Source organism: Podarcis pityusensis (assembly GCF_964106645.2).
Source record: "Podarcis pityusensis genome assembly, chromosome: 6".
Taxonomy (NCBI): domain Eukaryota; kingdom Metazoa; phylum Chordata; class Lepidosauria; order Squamata; family Lacertidae; genus Podarcis; species Podarcis pityusensis.
The window spans coordinates 55300156-55320710 of record NC_138030.1 but is presented as its reverse complement, the minus strand read 5'-3'; the positions used below and the strand labels follow the sequence as shown (position 1 = coordinate 55320710).

The window sequence follows — 20555 nt, the reverse complement described above, 5'->3', positions numbered from 1 at the left end:
CCGGGTTTGCCACCGGAGGTGTGCGTATCCAGAGGTACCACTGTACAATTAACGGACACTACTACAGAGCAGTCATTTGGAAGAGAAATATTTTTTAGGGCAATGTTCTAGGTACAAAAAGTGGCTCAGAGGACCTCTTGAGTAACCAAAGTTTGTGACATAACACTATTAAAGCTTTAATTGTATAGTAAAGAGGCCTTTGAAGAAATTCTGCAACTTCCCTGCATCTCTGTTCCTCGGAGTTCCAAGCTGGTTCTGCTCTAAATCTGGGACTCACACTCGCATAACAGGACATAAAACTCAAATGGGAAGTCTTTTTCAAAACCCCTGAGAAGGATGAGCCTTTACCCATGTGGAAACAATACCATTTGGGTCAGAAGGAAGCAAGCAAGCAAGCAAGCTGGGATTTTCTTTTATCCTCCATTTATTAAAGTCATTTTTATTCCGCCTTGAATAATAATTCTTTTCAAAGGCAGCTTACACAATTAAAACAATGGAACAGGAATAAAACGATTAAAACTGAATCGCGTAAAAATAATAAAGAAATCAACCACATATATCAACATTAAAAATTTATAAAGAGGCAATCACAAGTCACTCATTAAAAACCTTATGAAATGAAAATGTTGCCAGAGCCCTTCAAATGCAGAAGATAGTGGGCATGGCAGATCTCTCTAAAAAAGGAATTCCTAAGCTGACCTTCCTTTCACCACCTCCCCTCCCTGAGTATAAACATTTCACATTTTCAAACCAAGAGATTTCTTAGAATATTCTAGCAATGAAAGACAATTGGCATTAACTGTAGAAAAACTAGCAGCACAGAGATCTACACTGCCATATGCTACTAACTTCCAATGGAACATATTCCAATCCAGAAACAGATTTATTGTTCTTCCCCCCCCCAGCATTTCCCCTCACGTTTTTAAAGGATTCTTCAATGAAACAAGCGCTCTCTCTTAATATCACTACGTGCTTTGTTTACCTGTGTCTAGAGACACCCTGCTCTGTTCAGATAAAACTTAATTGTTCTTCTGACACTGGACAATAAGGGACCTTTAAACTACCCTAATAAACTAGCCGTGCTTTATTTTTAGAGTTGTTTCGGAACAAAAACAATTGCACCAGATTACCTGTTCCTACACTGCACCGGGTGAAAAATGCAGTATTTTTTAAATCCTGCCAATTTATAGTATGACAAGCATTAAGGAAATAAACATACAGTGGTACCTCAGGTTACATACGCTTCAGGTTGCATACGCTTCTGGTTACAGACTCCGCTAACCCAGAAATTGTGCTTCAGGTTAAGAACTTTGCTTCAGGATGAGAACAGAAATTGTGCTCCAGCGGCGCGGCAGCAGCAGGAGGCCCCATTAGCTAAAGTGGTGCTTCAGGTTAAGAAGTTTCAGGTTAAGTACAGACCTCCAGAACGAATTAAGTACTTAACCCGAGGTACCACTGTATACTTTAGGCGAGGCAATCCTAACTGGCAGATTCACGGGCAGGAGGGGGTTAGGAAGAAACACAGCTGCTGGCAGAAAACCTTTGCTAGCAGAGGAGTCTATCAGGTACGAAAGAGCAAGACCTACTCACAGATAGGTCTGTAGAACAGATCTACTGCTGGCTTTCCTTTCACTGGGGCTTCCTAGTGTTAGGCTTTGAAACAGGCCTTTCCAGAAAAGGGATAGGATCCCTTGGACCCAAGGCCCCTTCATTCATTGCAGAAGCCCTAGGATAAGGTTCCTCCCTCTACAACACCTTGGAGTTGGCATAAAAAATAATGCCTGCCCCCACACCACTGGAGCCAATGTGGGAGGGGAATTAAAGGTAGGAAAATCAGCATAAAAGAAGGAAGGACGTTTAGTGCTGTTAGAGGAACATTATCCCAGAGGCCAACTTTTAGTTGCTGTTTTTAAATTAGATCTCACTGTTCTAAAAACCAATGAAAAATTTAAAAATAATTCAGTAATCCCAGGAAAATCCCATTTCAATTACACTCACATATATTACTACAAATCCTACTAAATGTGAGCCATTCTAGTCTGATCCTGAATTACAGAGTTGCGTATAGCATGTAGTGATTTTAGCTCTAATGAAGGGAAATTTGGAATGTTCATTTACACAACCCAACTGACTAAATTATAATCCTAAACAGTGACGTGGACTTTTAAGAACAATTTGAAACGGAAAATGTTATGATTTACGTAATGATCTAATTTAAAATGTTTATTTTACCTGTGTCAACAAAGCAAAAAAGCTCAGTCAGTAGGGCTATGAGGCTCTTAATCTCAGGGTTGTGGGTTTGAGCCCCACATTGGGCAGAAGATTCCTGCATCGCAGGAGGTTGGACTAGATGACCCTCAGACCCCTTCCAACTCTACCATTCTGATTCCATGAACTTTGCAACTGCCACGTATTTATCAGCAACTGGCATCCATTTTCCACAAAACAATAAAGCACTGGAAGAAGGATCCACTCCACGTCACTGAAAAATTCAAAAATAGCAAAATAGCAAATACAGTGGTACCTCAGGTTTAATACGCTTCAGGTTACAGACTCCGCTAACCCAGAAATAGTGCTTCAGGTTAAGAACTTTGCTTCAGGATGAGAACAGAAATCGTGTTCTGGCAGCGCATCGGCACCAGGAGGCCCCATTAGCTAAAGTGGTGCTTCAGGTTAAGAACAGTTTCAGGTCAAGAATGGACCTCCGGAACGAATTAAGTACTTAACCTGAGGTACCACTGTATAACAACAGGAATTAGAAATGAATTCACCATAATTTCATTCCAGTTACAGTCATACCTTGGGAGGAATACGCTTCGGGTTAGGCATTTTCGGGTTGCACTCCGCGGCGATCTGGAAGTAACAGAGTGCGTTACTTCCGGGTTTCGCCGTGCGCGCATGTGCAGACCGTCAAAATGACATCACACTCATGCGCAGAAGCGCCAAAACGTGATCCGTGCACGCGCAGACACTGGTTACGTTCGCTTCGGAATGCGAACGGGGCTCCAAAACGGTACCACTGTACTCAGCAACTCCTTTTTTAAAACAGTTATCCTTTTATTTACATTATCACTACAGTCGAACCTCCGTTTATGTAACCCTCTGGTTACGTAAACTTTGGGATGCACGCGCAACAAACCTGGAAGTATTTTACCGGGTTTCGCTGCGCATGCGCAGAAGCAGTCCAGTCCTCAGGTTGCGGAAACCTTGGGATCCGACCCGACCTCCGTAATGGATCCCGTCCGCAACTGGAGGTACCACTGTATACAACAATCTTGTTCAAAAAACTTAAAATCAAAGTTGTAAAAAACTTGCTTTAAGTCGTTCTCTCTAGGAAACACATACATTTGTTGCACAGCTCCTCAGGCATGCAAAAACTGGTATGTATGTTTTCAGTGCCTTTATATTCCTACCACCATCTAAATAATGGAAGGGATCTATATGCTATTGAATGATCTTGTCTTCAAATATTTACAAGTAATCCAATAAAAATAATTTCCAAGTAAAGCTTTGAATTTCTTATAATACATTTTTTATACCATTTTAAATGTGCTTCATTGATTTTTCCTAGTCTAATATTTCAGATCAACTACTTCTGGCTATTGGGGAAAAATGAGATATTTATACAGCACATAAAAAACAAAGATGGCATTTTTTTTAGTTTTGTTTGCTAAGGCTTCAATAGTGTGCACATGCAATAGGAATAAGCTCCATGGTGCTCAATGGGACATACTTCTGAATAGACATGCATAGGGTTGCACTGTCTGCTTAACTTCATTACACGTTAAATCAGATCTCAATCTATTTACTGTAAAAGTGTATTAGCATCTTTATTTGCTGTCTCTCTTCTCCATTTTTAAACTCTGTTTTCAATCATTGTATGGGTTTTTTTTACTGTTATTTGATGTAAGTGCTTATGAATGTCTCCTTTGAGACAAAATGTGGGCCATAATTAATATAAATGAATTAGAGAAAATGAAAACTTTCCAGTTCCAGTATTTTCTGGAAAACTTTCAAAGCTGGAAAAAAGCATGTTTGATGCAAAGTCCCATGAAAACAACCAATCTCAAATACTGTATGTGATAAATGCACACATGGACAGGAGGCAACTGCAAAGTGTGGATAACTCAAACTCTGGATTATGGTACCACAATAAATCTCCTGACTTTTTAAGAGAAGTAACAGAGGCACAAACCACTAAAAGCCATACAAAGATTACTTTTAGGCCATATTTTTAAACATGTTTTATTTTGTAAACCGCCCTGAGATCTACAGGTGTAGGGTGGTATACTACCATATTGGCCCGAATATAAGCCGCACCAGAATGTAAGACTCACCTTTAAAATTGGAGGGGGGGAGAGAGAAAAAATATCAGAATATAAGCCACTCTCTTCATCGCTGCATACTTGGGGGGGGGGGGAGCCGTGCTGTGTTGCTGGTGGCCTTTCCCCTTCCTCGCTCTCTCTTCCTTCCCAACCTTGGGGGAGGGGATGACGGACTTGGCGTGGGCTGGGCGCCGCTTTGTCACACTCCTGCCACTGTTTGCCCCACGCTCCTGGCTGTATACTGTAAGGTCGTGAATATAAGCTGCACTTTAACTTTTCAATCGGAATGTGGGGGGGGGGGGGGAATGTGGCTTATTTTGGGGCCTATACGGTACTACTACTACCTTATCCATAAACTATATTGTATTTTAAATGACATTTCAAAACAACAGTGAAAATTTAAAATGTTGGCCTAAAATGTGGAAGGATTTCAAAATTGCCTGATGGCTGGAGGTCTGTCATTATAACCGTTCCCAATTCACCACCCCCACCCCATAAACGCTGGCCTTTGGTGGACCACTTAATTTGGGGGGGGGGGGGATTGCTGCTATTGCAATTGTGATGCACTGTACTAGATACTGTATGATTCTTAATTGCATTTTATTGCTTCTTTTATTTCTTATATTCTATTGTATTGTATGACAAATTGCATTCCCTTGAGTGTTATAAGATTGAGGGGTCAGTCTGGATAACATCCATGTGTCCCTTCCAGGACTGTGATGCTGTGTCCATGATGTCTGGAATCTAATAAAAGCTTATGAAATAAGTGCATGAGAAAAACGACTAGGGAAAAACAAAGCGGCCACAATCTGCTCTCCTGCACACCCACTGCTAAGCTATCGTTTGATTTAACATGCAAACTAAGCCTCAGTTTAATTTTGGTCAAATAAATAAATTGGACTAAATTCAATGGTGCCTCTCCAGGGACCATTCAGGGACGATTTAGGGGAGACACGGGGGGGGGGGGGGCTGGGGAATTACCTCCCTCCACTTTCCACTGACAGAAGGCTTCCACCAGCAAAACGACAGCTGGGCACAATCCATTTACAGTAGAACCTCTACTTACGGACGTAATCAGTTCCGGAGGTCCGTCCATAAGTCGATCCGGGTCGCTGGTAGAAGCACTGCTGTGCGCAGGTGCATTCAGCAGCAGTGCACTTCTGCACATGCGCAGACGGTGGCAGCCGCTTCTGCATGTGCGCAAACAGAAACCGCTTCTGCGCGCATTGCAGCTAACCCGCAATTTACTTCCGGGTTCGCCGCGGTCACAACTTGGATCGGGCCCAAGTAGAGGCGGTCGTAAGTAGAGGTTCTACTATACTTCCATTCAAGTATTTCAAAGAATAGCATTCATTTATTTCTACTCAACCATACAGTGGTACCTCAGGTTAAGTACTTAATAAGTTCCAGAGGTCCGTTCTTAACCTGAAGCACCACTTTAGCTAATGGGGCCTCCCGCTGCCCCGCTGGAGCACGATTACTGTTCTCATCCTGAAGCAAAGTTCTTAACCCAAGGTACTATTTCTGGGTTAGCGGAGTCTGTAACCTGAAGCTTATGTAACCCGAGGTACCACTGTACTTATAAATGTATTTACTTTCATAAGAGAAGCCTGTAGAAAAAACAGAAATAACTCAATAGCATTTAACTCAATTTTAAAATACATGATACTCATATAAACTCAATAGCTCCGTTTCACCTTTTAGAAGAAAACTGCAAAATATTTTGCATAGCACTGTGGTGAAAGTAAGTAATCCACAAGACTAATAGCTTGCCTCTGAGCAGAAAGGGAAGTTAAAGCTTTTTTTCAGGGTTGTTATTCTGAGGCATTCCATCCTTACTTTATCTGGCTGCAGAGGTTGCAATCCCAGGGTTATCATGAATTAGCACCTGTCTACATACACAAGGGTGTTTCAGCCACACTTCCTCTCTAACGTTCTTGGGTCACTGGCTTCACATTTTATAGTACTGTACAAGCAAGGTATTAATTAACACTTGCTCTGTATGCACTTATATCCTGTAACATATGAGAAAGTCACATACCTCATATTATGAGAAAAATGTGGAAAAACTTAGAAATGTAGCCATGCCACATGTTAGAGTAGAAGTGGGCATGCATGACTTTAAACACCCTGCAAAAAAACCTCTAGAAACTCCAGTCCTGGGGATTACTTTCAGACACACAAATGCTCTTAAAAGCATTGCAGAAGAGACCGGATGGAGCAGCAATGGAAACACTAACTTTGCTGAAATGTATGGCAAAGTGAGGAACTGATCTTGTGAGGAACTGATTGATGATCCACTTTCAACTCACGTCAACTTTAGTCCCTGAATGTCCAAATAAGTCAGAGATTCAGTGAATGCACTCAATCTGACCTCTGCATTTTTTTTAAAGGAAATCAACTACAAAGAAAAAAGAGCTCCAATTCTCTGTCAGCTTTAATTTTTATTACAAAATCAGAATGTTTTACAAACATCATCATCAACATTTATTATAGCAAATATGAGAAACAAACTTGGGGGTGTCCATGGATATGTTTTTCTGAGTCCTCTATGGACTCAGTTCTGTCTACTTTCCAAGGCACACTGGGGAACAAAATCTAGTCTACTGTATAAAACAAGCAAGTTTCAGATAAGAAGTCAGCTTCTATGTTTTTATCCAATCTCATTCTCCCTCCTCAGACATTCAAAAAGAATGTGGAAGGGCTCAAACTGAGGAAGGAGATGTACACTCTGCCACTGCTCCCACTGTTCCTGCACCTGGCAGACATGCCTGCTCCATGCTCTACCTTCCTATGTTGAGCTTCTAAACAGGTTCAGCTAAACACACTTGGTAGCTTCTCCAAGATCTGAAACCCTATGCTATAAGTGTTTCATTTTGCGAAAAGCCTTTCTGCTTCATTTGGGGAGGCTGAGAGTGGAACAGGTATCTGTGGTTTGAGCCCCTTAAGACTACAGATATTCTCAAAAGTGTTATGGGTTAAAACATTTGAAGAGAAATTTAAACGTGCCAATTTTATAGAAAAATTAATGGTGAATAGCATGGAGAAAGTGAAATTATTCATCACTTATTGTAATACCAGAGCTACGATCACCTAATAACACTGACTGAAATCTAGCAACAGCTTTAAATTATGAGAACTAAATGGAACGTTACGTTCGGAGGCAGTATAGTTCTCAGTACCTGATCCTGAGGACATATAGGGAATGGTCACTGCCAACATGCCCTGCTTTGGCGCTAACTCCCTGCCTATTAACATTTAGCAGGCACCTTATTATCATGCTTCAGATGCCAGCTAAAAACTTTAAGTTATCAAGTAGCCTGGGACATATAATTTAGTTAAGTATACTTACTTTTAAATTCTGCGGATTTTATCTGTGTGGTATTGAAAAATATTTTCCTGTTTTATTAAATTTTCATTATAAGTACGTTCCATATAGATATACGGTTTATAACATTTCCCAAATTAAAATATTAAGGTGAGGAATCTGAGGCTATCTCAACGTTCTTTTAAGTCCAAATCCCATCATAAGAGACAACTTTGGGATTGGATCTTCTGGACAGAACCCAGAAGGGATTTTCATTTAATTAGGAAATCCAGATTCTTACCATGGCTCTCATTTCTGAAAACAGCATTTCAGAGCATATTATTTGGCCCAACTCATTCCTGGTGCCTTAAGAAACGCCTTTATAGAGCTAAGATTCAAGGTGATGCCCATAGCGGTCTTGGATAGCCGCTATCATAGGGTTCCATATGACAGACTCAGTACATTATATGTTAATCTTCCCTTTGTATAGGGATCGAAGAGATCGATTTCTGAAACTTTTGCTAATTCCTGGAAGCAGGTTTACTATGTCAGAAATGGTTCACTTTCTTTTGAATGACACTTACAGATTTGTGACAAATAAAGTGACTGCAAGAAATATAAGAAAGGGAGAGACAGACAATATTGCAGTAAGTTGTATTGGAGATTTGGAGGTCTAACGGAAAGTAAGATAGGTATGAGCTAGCACATTACACTAATGAACTCTTGACTCCCTTTCCTTAAATCCTTGATGCCTTCTATTACATAATTGATGTATGCTGTATGTTATGGTTTGTAGTTTGGCAAATTGTAATGAAATTGTTATTGCCTTTGGCTAATAAAATAAATTCTTTGGTTGGTTGCTATCTAGGGTAATTTGTCTTACTACAGTCCAAAAATGAATGCTGCAATAGACAGACTGATCTAATCCAGTAGGACAGTTCTTATGTGCTTAGGTATTATCAACAAAATGTTAAGGTTTCATTCCTCAGCTGATCCACATACTGTACAGATATATCCAATAACATAAGTGTGGGTTCAGGTTTGCAGTGGAAACGCTCATCTACTTCTAATGAAAGCAGTACTCTCACTACTACTTTTAATCGGCAATTAGGGGTAACTAGAAAATTGTAAGCTTCCATTAAACTGCTATTTGCAAAAGGAAAAACACTTTGTATGGGAACATATTTTGTAAAAGAAGAAAAAAATATTTTGCAAATGTTTATAGAGCGTGTATGCAGCTGCCCTTTTTTATACAATTGACTTGCAAATTATCCTTCCTTTAGATGTGTTATCTGTAACATTTTCCTGCGCCTTTTGTAAAGGGGGGGGGAATAAGTAGCAGCTTCCAAATAAATATATATTCTTGGGAAACTGTCAATTGCGTTTTGATAGGTTTGTTGCTCTTTCATAGACAGAAGCTGTATGCCTTCAGCAGGTGAAGTTATTCCCATCACTGTAACAAGGAGCAGCTCCAGCAGTTGATTTCCGGTATGCAGCTTTTAAAGGCACTGAGAAATTGTCCATAAACAGCAGTCCCTGATATTACCATCTAAATTGCATATACTTGAAAACATGTGACATATATTAATTTAGTGAGCATTTTAAGGATCCTGTAATGCAGATCTTGCAGATGGGAGGTGGAGACAGCATTTCCATTTGCAAAGGCCCCTGAAGATGCGAGATTCTAACCTGCTCAAATTCTTAGGCACCACACTACACTGAGATTTTCATTATCCACCCAGCATTGACAGAAACTTCAACAAAACAAAAACCATTGCTAAACTGAAGAGCAAGGGAGGAATGGAGACCACAGAACTATAATCTATACCCCAAGCAGCAAATGTGGAGATTTCAAATGCTTTACGTTGTGCAACAGCAATGCCTTTATTTTAAAAGGGGGAACGGGGCTAACTAGGAAACGTCTCACAATTATTAAATAACACTTGGATTGAATTGTTTTCATATTTGATCTTGAAGTAAACTTTACACTGAATATTTCAGAGAGTTGTCTGAACTTCCCTCAGGACCTGGGAAACACTGATTTACTCAGGCCAGAATCCCAAACACACTTCCAGTGGTCTAAGCCACAACGTGCAGTGGAGTTTACCTGTGAGTAAACATGCTCTCACTTTAATATTGTAATCCTACGCTTACTTTCCTTGAAGCAAGCCTCACTAAATTCAATTCACGGTTAGTTATAAACCTGATATAAATCTTATATCCACCTAGGGAGTAACCTCCACTGAATTCAAACGGGACTTACTTTTGAGTAAGATACTTATGCTAAGGTTATCTCCAAAAGCAAAGGAAATCGTCAGCATGGAGCCCCTTCTGCCCCAGGCAGAAATTTGGGGGGGGGGGGTCCCGACCTACAAAAGGGGCTGTTCTAATCCGCAAATACCTGAGCGGATGAGATCCTGGCCGCATTCTGATCCCGGCAGAATCGGCCCTGCTGCACGAGGCGTGGAGGGGTGGCCGTTACTTTGCCTTTCAGGCGCATTTCCCCCTCTTTTTCTTGGAGCAACAGCCAGGAGAAAGCAAGCGAGGGACGCGCTCTCCCGCCCAGGAGAAGGCAACCCGCCCTGGGAAGAAGAAGCTGAGCTCCGAAGCCTCGGCGTCTCAGCAGCAACGCCCGAGCACCACGGAACGCTCCTTCGAAGGCGGCAGAACTTTCCAAAGCGCGCCACGTGACGGCGGCGTGCCAGTAAAGGGCAACGCAACGTTCCAAGCGCGCGCGCCTCGCCCAATGGGAATGCAGCTCTGAGCCTGGGGAAGCGGGAGCCGCTGACACGAGGCAGAACAGGCGGGCGTTGCAAGCACTTACGTATCTTTGGCAGGCGTTCTGAGCAATTGCTTTGGGCGTTAGATTTCGACTTGACGGGGCTGGATGCAGCGCGCGGCCTCTCTTTCTTTCTTTGTTTAGCTGGATCCAAAAGCCTTACAGCAGTATTATTATTTTTTATTAAATTTATATACTACCCTTCGCCCGAAGATCATAGGGCGGTTTGCAATATTAAAAAATGTCAGAAACAGCAACTACTGCCCCGTGTCCCATCATGCCATTGCCATGCTGCTCAGAGGCACGGTATGTGCATGGAATTAAGGGTGCAGACGGAAGAACATCGGTACCAATAAAGCAGGGAACTTATGTTGGCGAGGATCCCAATCGGGGCATGTTGTGAATTAACCCTGAAGGATCTACCAGAAAGCACGATCGGGACAAAGCGGGTGGGAATGGGTGACTAGGGCTGCGCACTCAAGCAGACAGGATCTCGCGCAGGACAGCTCCGCGACCAAAGCTTAACCATATAACGTAATTCAGGGATTTCGCCCCCGTTGCTGCCACGTAGATCGGCGATTGTGCAGAACTCCCAAAGAAGGCCAGACATTTCCCGCGCTCCCCTGGCGCCCTTACTCCTGCTTGTGTGCTAAAAGGGATGGGGGAGTTTTGAGGTGTCATAAGCTTAGGCCTTCCCTAACAATTCCCAGAGAGTCTCACTGGAACCAGGACCCCAGAAGCATATACTAAAATACATGGCACTTATCCTATTAATATTTTCTTCTGAAGCCATTCTTTAGTTTTTCAACATTTACAAATACCAGATACTCCTGTGATTTCAATGTCTTTAACAGAACTCTGCTAGTACAAGTGATCTCTGAATTGTCTCAATGCTAGAAAGTGGTAGAATTATCTCTACCAGTGTACCAATACTAAATTGCTACTTTGAGTGTTGCTATAATTCGTTTTAGTGGGGTTTCTATCACAAAGTGAAAATAATCTAACATTCATTAAGCTGTTTAAGATTTCCACAGGAAATTTCAACATTGATCTGATCTGTCTGGATGGGATTAGGTGGCACTACTGACACTTGATTCTGTTAATTGACTTTCACACTGCTCTGTATTATCATTGAAACTAAGGAAGGTACTAAAGACATTTTTACTCCCTATGCCCTGTACTTGAACAAAGGCAGATTAGCATTGAATTACACTCAGTGTGTATAATATGAAAACCCATCTGTTTCTAATATTAGCATATGGACGTCTGATCTCTGGCAAAATCTGTTCAGTCCAAATGGACTCAGCTTTTTTTTATTAAAAAAATAAGAATAACCCTGGTTGCATATGATTTATATGATGATAAAATACAAAAAGTGTCCAATTCATTATGTAGGCTGTTTTCAGTTCATTAATAAACACTTAAATACAAAAATTGGATTGTTATTAATAATATGGTTCTGATTGGTTAAGTGTGTAGAAATAAAATACATGGTAAAAGTTTCTAACATGTGCAGAGCTGTTCAGTCAGTTTGAAGGAAATGTTCATTTCCTCTAGCTCTGTGAGAACTTCTAATAACTTTTTAAATATACAAATACTCCCCAAAAGAAAGAGTCTAGAAGTGTTATAAAGCATAAGCTTTGTCACCAAAACTGATGAACAGTCATCATAAAGCAATCTAAAACAATACTAAAAATAAAATGTAAAACGAGTTGTAAAAAACAAGTAAAAATATCAAGAGTATCAACCGCCCATCACAACACCTTCCAGAACAGTCAGGTTTTGTCCTGCTGAAGATACATCCCCAACCAATCACTGCTCTGCTGGAGAGAGCATCCTGCAGATATCAAAAAGGTATCAAGCCATCTGTTATGATATTGGAGTTGGGATTTTAGAGTGATGACACCTGCTCTTTGGAGCTCCCTCCCATTACATATCAGGCAGGTACCATCTCTGTAGTATTTTCAATGCCTGTTGAAGACTGCCTTTTCAACAAGTCGAGCTGTTTATCCCCGTTAACCTATGTTTATCCCAGTTAAGCTATGTTGCATTTTATTTTTTGTTAAATATGTAATGGTTTTAGCTGTTTGTATGTAAGCAGTTGTTTTACACATGTTTTTATTGTATTGTGAAATTGCTTTGAGATGCTCATAAGAAGTTGTTCATAACTTAAATAAATAAATGACAAAACCCAACAGAGATTGAGCTCGCAAAATTGAGATGGGTGTTGATTGCCAGATGGGTGTTCCTCATGCATTCACATTTAATCAATTTAATCTGAATTCCATCATTTTGTTTGTTTTAAAAAAACCTTGATGGTAATTTCCTGTTTGTAATATCTTATTAAGCCCCTGAACCAAATATACTTCAGTGACCAAAGCATTTCAGCATGTGGGAACCACTACTCTTAGCAGTTTTAATGACAGACATCAGACAGACACAGAACACACATGCATCTTCCTATGTTTTAGGGTAAGGGAAACAAAGATATGTAATTTTGTATACATTCAGCGTGGTTAGGATTTTGGACAACACTTACTGCCATGAGTTTGATATTAAATTTCCAGTCTAAAACCATTCCCACTCATAGTGTGTCTCACATGTAGAAATCTGATAGTTACCATTTCCCCTAACCTTTCACTTGCTGAAACTATTTTTAAAAAATTAATATAGATTTGATGCTTTCACAAGTCATTTCTTCTAGTACAGTAGTGTTTTACATTCAAAACAATAATAACCACACACACCAATTATTAATAGAGCAACTCTTTCTATATAACCTATTTTTAAATATGTCCAATTCAGAATACATCCCTTTGACAATGCATCCTTCATGTTTACTGCCTGAGCCATAATCCAGTTAAACCAAGGTTCATTGATTTGGGATTATAATGCGTCAAAAACTGTTGTTATTTTCAAACATCATTTCTGCAATAACCTATTTAAAATTATTGCAGAAGTATATTATACCAAAGTTGTTCACTGTTTAGAAATAAGCTACTATTCAAGTAGTAAACACTCATATTAACCCTCTAAATATAGTTATAACTTTCATTTAAAATAGAACAGATTATGAGCTGCTCCTCCAGATTAAATGCTTCATATTAATAATTTTGGAAAATTAATGGTTTTAATGTTAGAATAATTTTGCCACAAACAAAATAGCAATCTTCTTAAAATTAGTATGAAAACAATGAAAACTTACATTGTTCGCAGGAAAAAGTCTTGTATGTGTTGTATGAAATTCTTAATCAATTGCAAAGGTTCATTGTATGTATGAACTGAAAAAAACACCTGTTTTTACTTTGTCTATATAGCGTCCTCTGTACCTGAGCATGTAATTTGTGTTACTCCGCCCACAGACCGCCCTGTTTCTTTGTCCTCCAACAATAACAACCTCTGGAAGAAATTGATATGATTAGAACTGGCCCAATTTATAGAAAACTGCATGCTCAGAACAAAAATCCAAAAGCAAAATATTAACTTTTGCTAATAGTGTCTCCTGACTAAGTGTAGAATCTGAAATTTGACAGTGCTGTTAGAGTACAACAGGCAAATTATTTTGTGAACTTACACCCCAAATCATTTTGTCATTTAGATCTACTTCACATTTTTTAAAATTGAGACTAGACAACGGAGTCTTAAAATAGCTGTTTGGTACGAAGAGAAAGAATACTATGCACATTTTTAAGATGCGCTAGGGAAGCTTTTATAATACTCTTTTTTTAGACGACAACGATAGTACCATTACTGAATAAAAGGGATGGCAACACCTGTCTTTAAACATTCAGAATTTCCATTGATTCTGGTGTGGGTGCATTCATTTTTAGATAGCAGATCAAAACATATTTATTTTATCGGGTCTTTGGGCATGAGAGATGTGTTGCAGTACAGTGGTACCTCGGGTTAAGAACTTAATTCATTCTGGAGGTCCGTTCTTAACCTGAAACTGTTCTTAACCTGAAGCCCCACTTTAGCTAATAGGGCCTCCTGCTGCCGCGGGAGCACAATTTCTGTTCTCATCCTGAAGCAAAGTTCTTAACCCGAGGTACTATTTCTGGGTTAGCGGAGTCTGTAACCTGAAGCGTATGTAACCTGAAGCGTCTGTAAACTGAGGTACCACTGTATGGATTTTAACTCCTGCTGTTTCACATGTGGCTACGGTTTTTATAGTTTTAAAATGTTTTATTGGTTGTTTTTTTTATAATATTTTAGCCTGTAAATATCCCTGAGATTCTCCAGCAGTTTGGCTTCACTCTATTGTCTCTCGAGAAAGACAGAGGCTAACCATTGTTGTGAGTTTAGGTGGGGAAGGTAGGCTGTATTCCTAAGTCCCTTCTAATTCCTGGATCCATCAAGGGTTAAAATCTAATGGGGGATCCCATTGTTGAAGTAGGCAGGCCAGCTTCTTGGTAGTGTCCTTAAGGATGGGTTGTTAGTATAATATAGGAAGTTGCCAAAGAACGAATGGGTGGGTCCCTTCCCTCACCTTTCTGGTAGTGAGGTGAATAATGAAAGCTGAGTGTGTGAACCAAATTAGAAGCAGGCTTCAGGAAGGAGCTTGAGAATGAAAGCCACGATTGAGTTCTGCTTCAATCCAAGGCTGTGGCTATGGGGAAGCAAGATCTTCTGAGGTGTTAAAGCTGTGAGCCCTTAGGCAGTGGCGGAGCTTCATGCTCTGGCACTGGGGAGAGCAGGGGGGCGGGGCTGGCACGCATCCTGGGGGCATGGCGCTCTTCCCGTGGGGGCATGGTGCCCAGCGCAGGCAGGGGGGCAGCCACGATGGCACCCCACCGGTATTGCGCTGCCGGGGGCGGTGTGCTCCCCCCGCACTCCTTCCGCCAGTGACCTTAGGCTCAGCTTGTATATACAGTGATACCTCAGTTTTTGAACATAATCTGTTCTGGAAAACCGTTCGACTTCCAAAACGTTTGAAAACCAAAGCATTTACTTCCGGAAGCATTTACTTACAAAAAACTCAACACGGAAGCCGAATGGCACGTTTGACTTCCCAAAAGCGTTCGAAAACTGAAACGTGCGGCTTCTGAGACGTTAGAAAACCAAGGTACCACTGTATGTGTAAATAACCACATATCAAAAAGACACCACAGTTTCTGCTGTCCCTCATCCCAAGGAAACCAAATCCTGGGTAAGCACTTGGAATCCCTGGAATCTCATACCGCTCTGAGATTGAGATGGTGTACAACAATGCACATGAATAGCATCATAGTGAGAAACTATATAATGAAGGGGCGTAGACCCTTTAACTCTAAATACTCACCTGGGATTAAGTTCTGCTGAACTCAGTTGAGCTTACTTCAGAGTAACTGCATAGGATTGTTGGACTCATATGACGGCCTGACTCTCAAGAGCAGTTACCTGTCTATAAGATGGGAGCAACAGGGTTGTTGTGAGAAAACCCAATACAGACCGAATGAATCTTTGCGGATTAAAACACTTTTAAACAACTGAAGGGGGATAGCTTTTATTGGACATACTAGATTACATTGTCTTCTAATGCCTCTTCTTTCAGACACATGTAACAATGCTTCGGTGGAAGATACTACCATTTTCTATATTTATAGTCTTCACAACAGGAAACAGGAAACTAAATTTATCAATAGCTTTTATTAAATTGGCCCAGAAAATGAAATCCCTTTTATTGACAGCATTCTTCAGATTGCTCTGCTAACACACCACGCTTTCATATAAATTAGTACCTTCAGTAGCTGTCCCGTTGCTGCTACTGTCCATGCTGTGAAAAATCCTGGCTGAATAGTTCTCAAGTAGCAAGTGAGTCAGTCTGCGGCTGCAGTAATGCTTGTAATGAGCATCTGAACATATCTTAGAATAGCTGCAGAGGCACTTTCAGTTTGTGGCAGAGATAGCATTCTCTCCCCACATGCGATTATTCCTCTGAAATAACAATGCTTCTAGTCTCTCAGTTCTACACACAGAATAACTAACCTGTGGTTGCTGTTCTCCAACTCCCATGATCCCTAACAACATGCTGGGAGGGGCTGATGGGAGGTGGAGCTGAACCTCATCCGGAGGACTTCAAGTCCCCCTCCTGTTCTACACACTTACTATTGATATAAATTAAGTAGGCATATGAATTCAAGAGCAATAATCCATGTTTTTAAAGTGTGAGCTATTTGGCATGTGTTGATTAACACTGATATAGTTATTATGAATTATAAGGGAGTGTATTTAAACCTTGATGAGAATCTGTGCTTGCCCTTTCACACTGAAATAGCAAAATGGTTTTTAGGCATACTAATTTGGAACTAGACTGAACAAAAAACTATTAGTGAGTGAAAATAAAAATAATGGGACGGAATTTTGCCAACATAAGTTTTTCATTCTTTCTAGCAATATGATAAAAATGGAACTGCGGAGGTAAGAATCATTCCAAACCTTTTGTGTGGTTGTGAAGCCTGATATTTAAGCTGTTCCTAATCAAACAGTATAACACCTGCTGAATGCTGCAAGACAGATTGTACTTAGTAGAAAATAAGCAGTTATTTGAAGTATAGGTGTGAAAGGTATCATAAGAATTGAATAGGGACCATATGTGAAATGTGTGCTAAAATGTCAACATAGCAAAAACCATTCTAATCTGCTATTATAGGATCATGCATTTTAGTTGTTCAACAGAAGTAGGTCAAAATCCTTAGCAGATAAATGTCTAATCCAAGATAAACATTAATAAATCCAAAAATAAGATTAAGTCTTTACCTTAAATACCCAGCAAGCCAACTGAAGTGAAAACCTTTGTCATTTCATAGTGTGCCACTGGCGCAAATATTTGGACCACTCTTTCAAAATATAGAAAATAGGTGTTGTAGAAATGAATTATGTTATGAAGACAACCATTGAAAGACAAGCAACAGGAAAACAAGTCTGGCACAACAGGTTTCACTAGACACCAGCCAGGATTGCTTTAGGTTTGTTCCAAAGTTATCTTCAGTCTCTGCAGAGTCACAATATGTGGTGACTGACTGTGCATGTCACTGTTGTTAAGAGATGTACGCAGGCTCCCTTAGCCCCACAGATATGTCTGCCAATAACCTATCGGTCATGGTTATAATGTATGCAATAATAACACTTATGTTCTTTAGAGCATCCTTTGCCCTCCTGGTGGCTCCAGATATTTTGGATTACAACTCCCACCAGCCCCAGCCAGGAGTTGTTGAAGGTTGCTTTAAAGCATGGGTAAGCAATCTAAGGCCCGGGAGCCGAATCCGGCCCAATCACCTTCTACATCCGGCCCGTGAATGGTCCAGGAATCAGTGTGTTTTTACATGAGTAGAATGTGCCCTTTTATTTAAAATGCAGCTCTGGGTTATTTGTGGGGCATAGGAATTCATTCATTCCACCCGCCCCCCAATATAGTCCGGCTCCCCACAAGTTCTGAGGGACAGTGGACTGGCCCCCTCCTGAAAAAGTTTGCTGACCCCTGTTTTAAAGCATTGGTTGCTTCTTTTGAAACCTGGCCTTTTGCCTATATTGGACTACTACCTGCCCGTGGCTGCTTGTTTGCAATCTCTGGATCTATGCCTGCCCTGGATTCATTCAGTCATCTCTAGTTCTTTGGACTGACAGCCAGTATCCCAATGCCACACACACACACACACACACACACACACCCCGGGTTGCAACATTTGACCACTTGTGGTTATAACCACACTGGGAATAATAATAATAATAATAATAATAATAATAATAATACTGCAATAATAATACTGCAATAATAATACACCAAATCATAGTTTGGACTATTCCATTAGAGGCACAGCCACTTCTGCTGTGTTGTTAATGTGAAAAGATGAACAGGAGATACACTGGGCAGTTATATGGACTTTTGTGTATACATTCAGGCTAGATACCAACACCTCAACCAAGTGTCATTTTGTTGGAAACTCTTATAAAACATAAGACTGTTGTTTATATAGTTGTCCTGTTGTACTGCCTGGGATGAATTACTTTTTTGTATAACTGCAATCAGATTGAACCACTGATTCCAAAGAGATAATGGTAATTTCTGTACTTACCCAGCCATGAATTTATATTTTTCTGACCTCGTTTTGGGGCAATCTATATCTGGAGACCATTTTGCTGTTAGAGAGGAGCCAATGGAGAGGGTGTTGGTTTAATGTATCCATGCAGGTCGTACATAGCACCTCCCCTGTGTACACAGTTTACTTGGTTTTAATTATTTTTATCTTGGAAGGTTATGATCAGTCTATGATTTTGGGAAGTTGATTTAGACTCTAAACATTAGAGATTGCCTCTTCAGAGTAAATATTTTTACAGTATTATTCTCTCAGAAGAAAATAAACGCAAAGGTAATCCTGGAATTTTTCATTTTTTTTTTTGTTCCCTTTTGTGAAAATGCAGATTGTAGGTTGCTTCAAATACAGGAACATAGGAATATACAAAGCCATTTTATACCAAATCAGGCCATTGGTCCAGACACTACTTTGCTACTACTTAGCAGCTCTCCAGGGTTTCAGGCAAGAACCCTTTCCCAGTCCTACCTGGAGATGGTGGGGCTTGAATGAACCTGAGACCTTTTGCCTACAGAGTAGATGCTCTACCACAGGGGTAGGCAACCTAAGGCCCATGGGCCACAAGTGGCCCACAGGGGTCATTTAACCGGCCCACGAACCACCCACGAACTGAGCTGCCTGCTCGGCGAGTCCCTGCGTGCTGCGCTAAACCGGTGCAGTGCAGCATGGTGCGGGGACTCACTTCCATGGTGCCGGAAGTCGCACATGCACAGACGCTGGAAATTGCGGACGGGCGGTCACACACACACATGATCTGGCCCACGGAGGGATCTCTGCTGGAGTGAACCAGCCCAGGCGAGGTAAACCTTGCCGACCCCTGCTCTACCAGCCCTTCCCATGTTCCAGAACTGCTCTCTCTTTACCACAATACACACCTACAGAAACGTGATGCTGTATGATAATCTAAATTAATGATGTTCTTGTTGTTGGTTTAAAAAAAGTGAATAGTGGACTCTCCTTCATTAGAGGTTTTTGAACAGAGGTTGGATGGCCACCTGTCAGGGATTCTTTAGTTGTGGTTCCTGCATTGCTAGGGAGGTTGGACTAGATGACATTTTGAGCCCCTTCCAACTTTATGATTCTATGTTTATTGACCACTTTTGTAACTATACACAAATACTTTTTTCAAATAAGGATTCCCTTATAATCAGTGAATCTATTTGAGTGCTTTTGATTTGCCTCTGAACAGAGTAATGTTTGTTTTTTCTTGTTTAGCCGTAAGATTCATGCTTGAAATCCTTAAACTCACTTGACCCACATGCTAAAATCCCAGCAGAGCTGACTCAGCTGTTCATCTTCCCCACATGGACGTCACTTTTATTGTGTGTGGAAATGTTTGTCAGATAAAAATCTAAAAAGAGAAGACCTACATGATCAGCAAGAAAATAAAATGCTTATATAAAATGTTTATATCCATGTGCCATGTTAAAATTTACTTTCTAGAAGGCTCAGTCTCCAATAGGACATTCCAACTGTGAGCTACGTGTGACAGAGCAGGAACAGGATAGGATAGCTTCTAGGCACTCTTGAGACCGTGGAGCACAGCGCTACACAGGTGGGGGAGATTAACATTAGAGGAGATATATTCTTGCACTACCAGAATGCCCATGAAGCATTCCCAATGCCAAAGCCAAAAAGGGCAAGAGCAGGGGAAGAATAGAGCTTAAGAAAAATCATTGGCTTATTTAAAGCTTGTTTCCAAGCTCTGCAATGTGTAATATCACACTTGCAAAGGAGACAGTATTAAAACATTCCTGCTGGAGTCAAAGGACAGGCCAAGATGGCTTCCCTCTACCCACTTTCAGCCCTCACATCGTGCAACAGAGGACGGGATCTTGGATAACTCTGAAGCCAATAAACTCACAAAGCTGTGTAATTCAATAAGGTATACGGAAAGGGTCTACATCTGTCAGTCCACACATGTCCACAAACTTAGAGCACCTAAGCAGAAACCAGTTAAAGGGCATTTTGTACAAACGGCGAAGACTTCCAACAAAGAGGGAAGGACAGATTATCAAGATTTGTCATGTCAATTGTGCATAGCATATTCCTGCACAATGATTGCTAATCAT

The 20555-nt window shown here is 40.7% G+C and overlaps 1 protein-coding gene across 1 annotated transcript in view; it reads right to left on the bottom strand.

Annotated features, from left to right (window-relative positions):
• The window catches only part of ELAVL4 (ELAV like RNA binding protein 4), a 96436-nt gene extending 86127 nt beyond the window's left edge, over nt 1-10309 (bottom strand). The window contains exon 1 of the mRNA XM_081009510.1: nt 10034-10309. Within this exon, the coding sequence (XP_080865636.1) occupies nt 10034-10132 (99 nt within the window). The 5' untranslated portion in view covers nt 10133-10309. The remainder of the gene's footprint in view (nt 1-10033) is intronic.
• Between the last annotated feature and the right edge of the window lie 10246 nt (nt 10310-20555).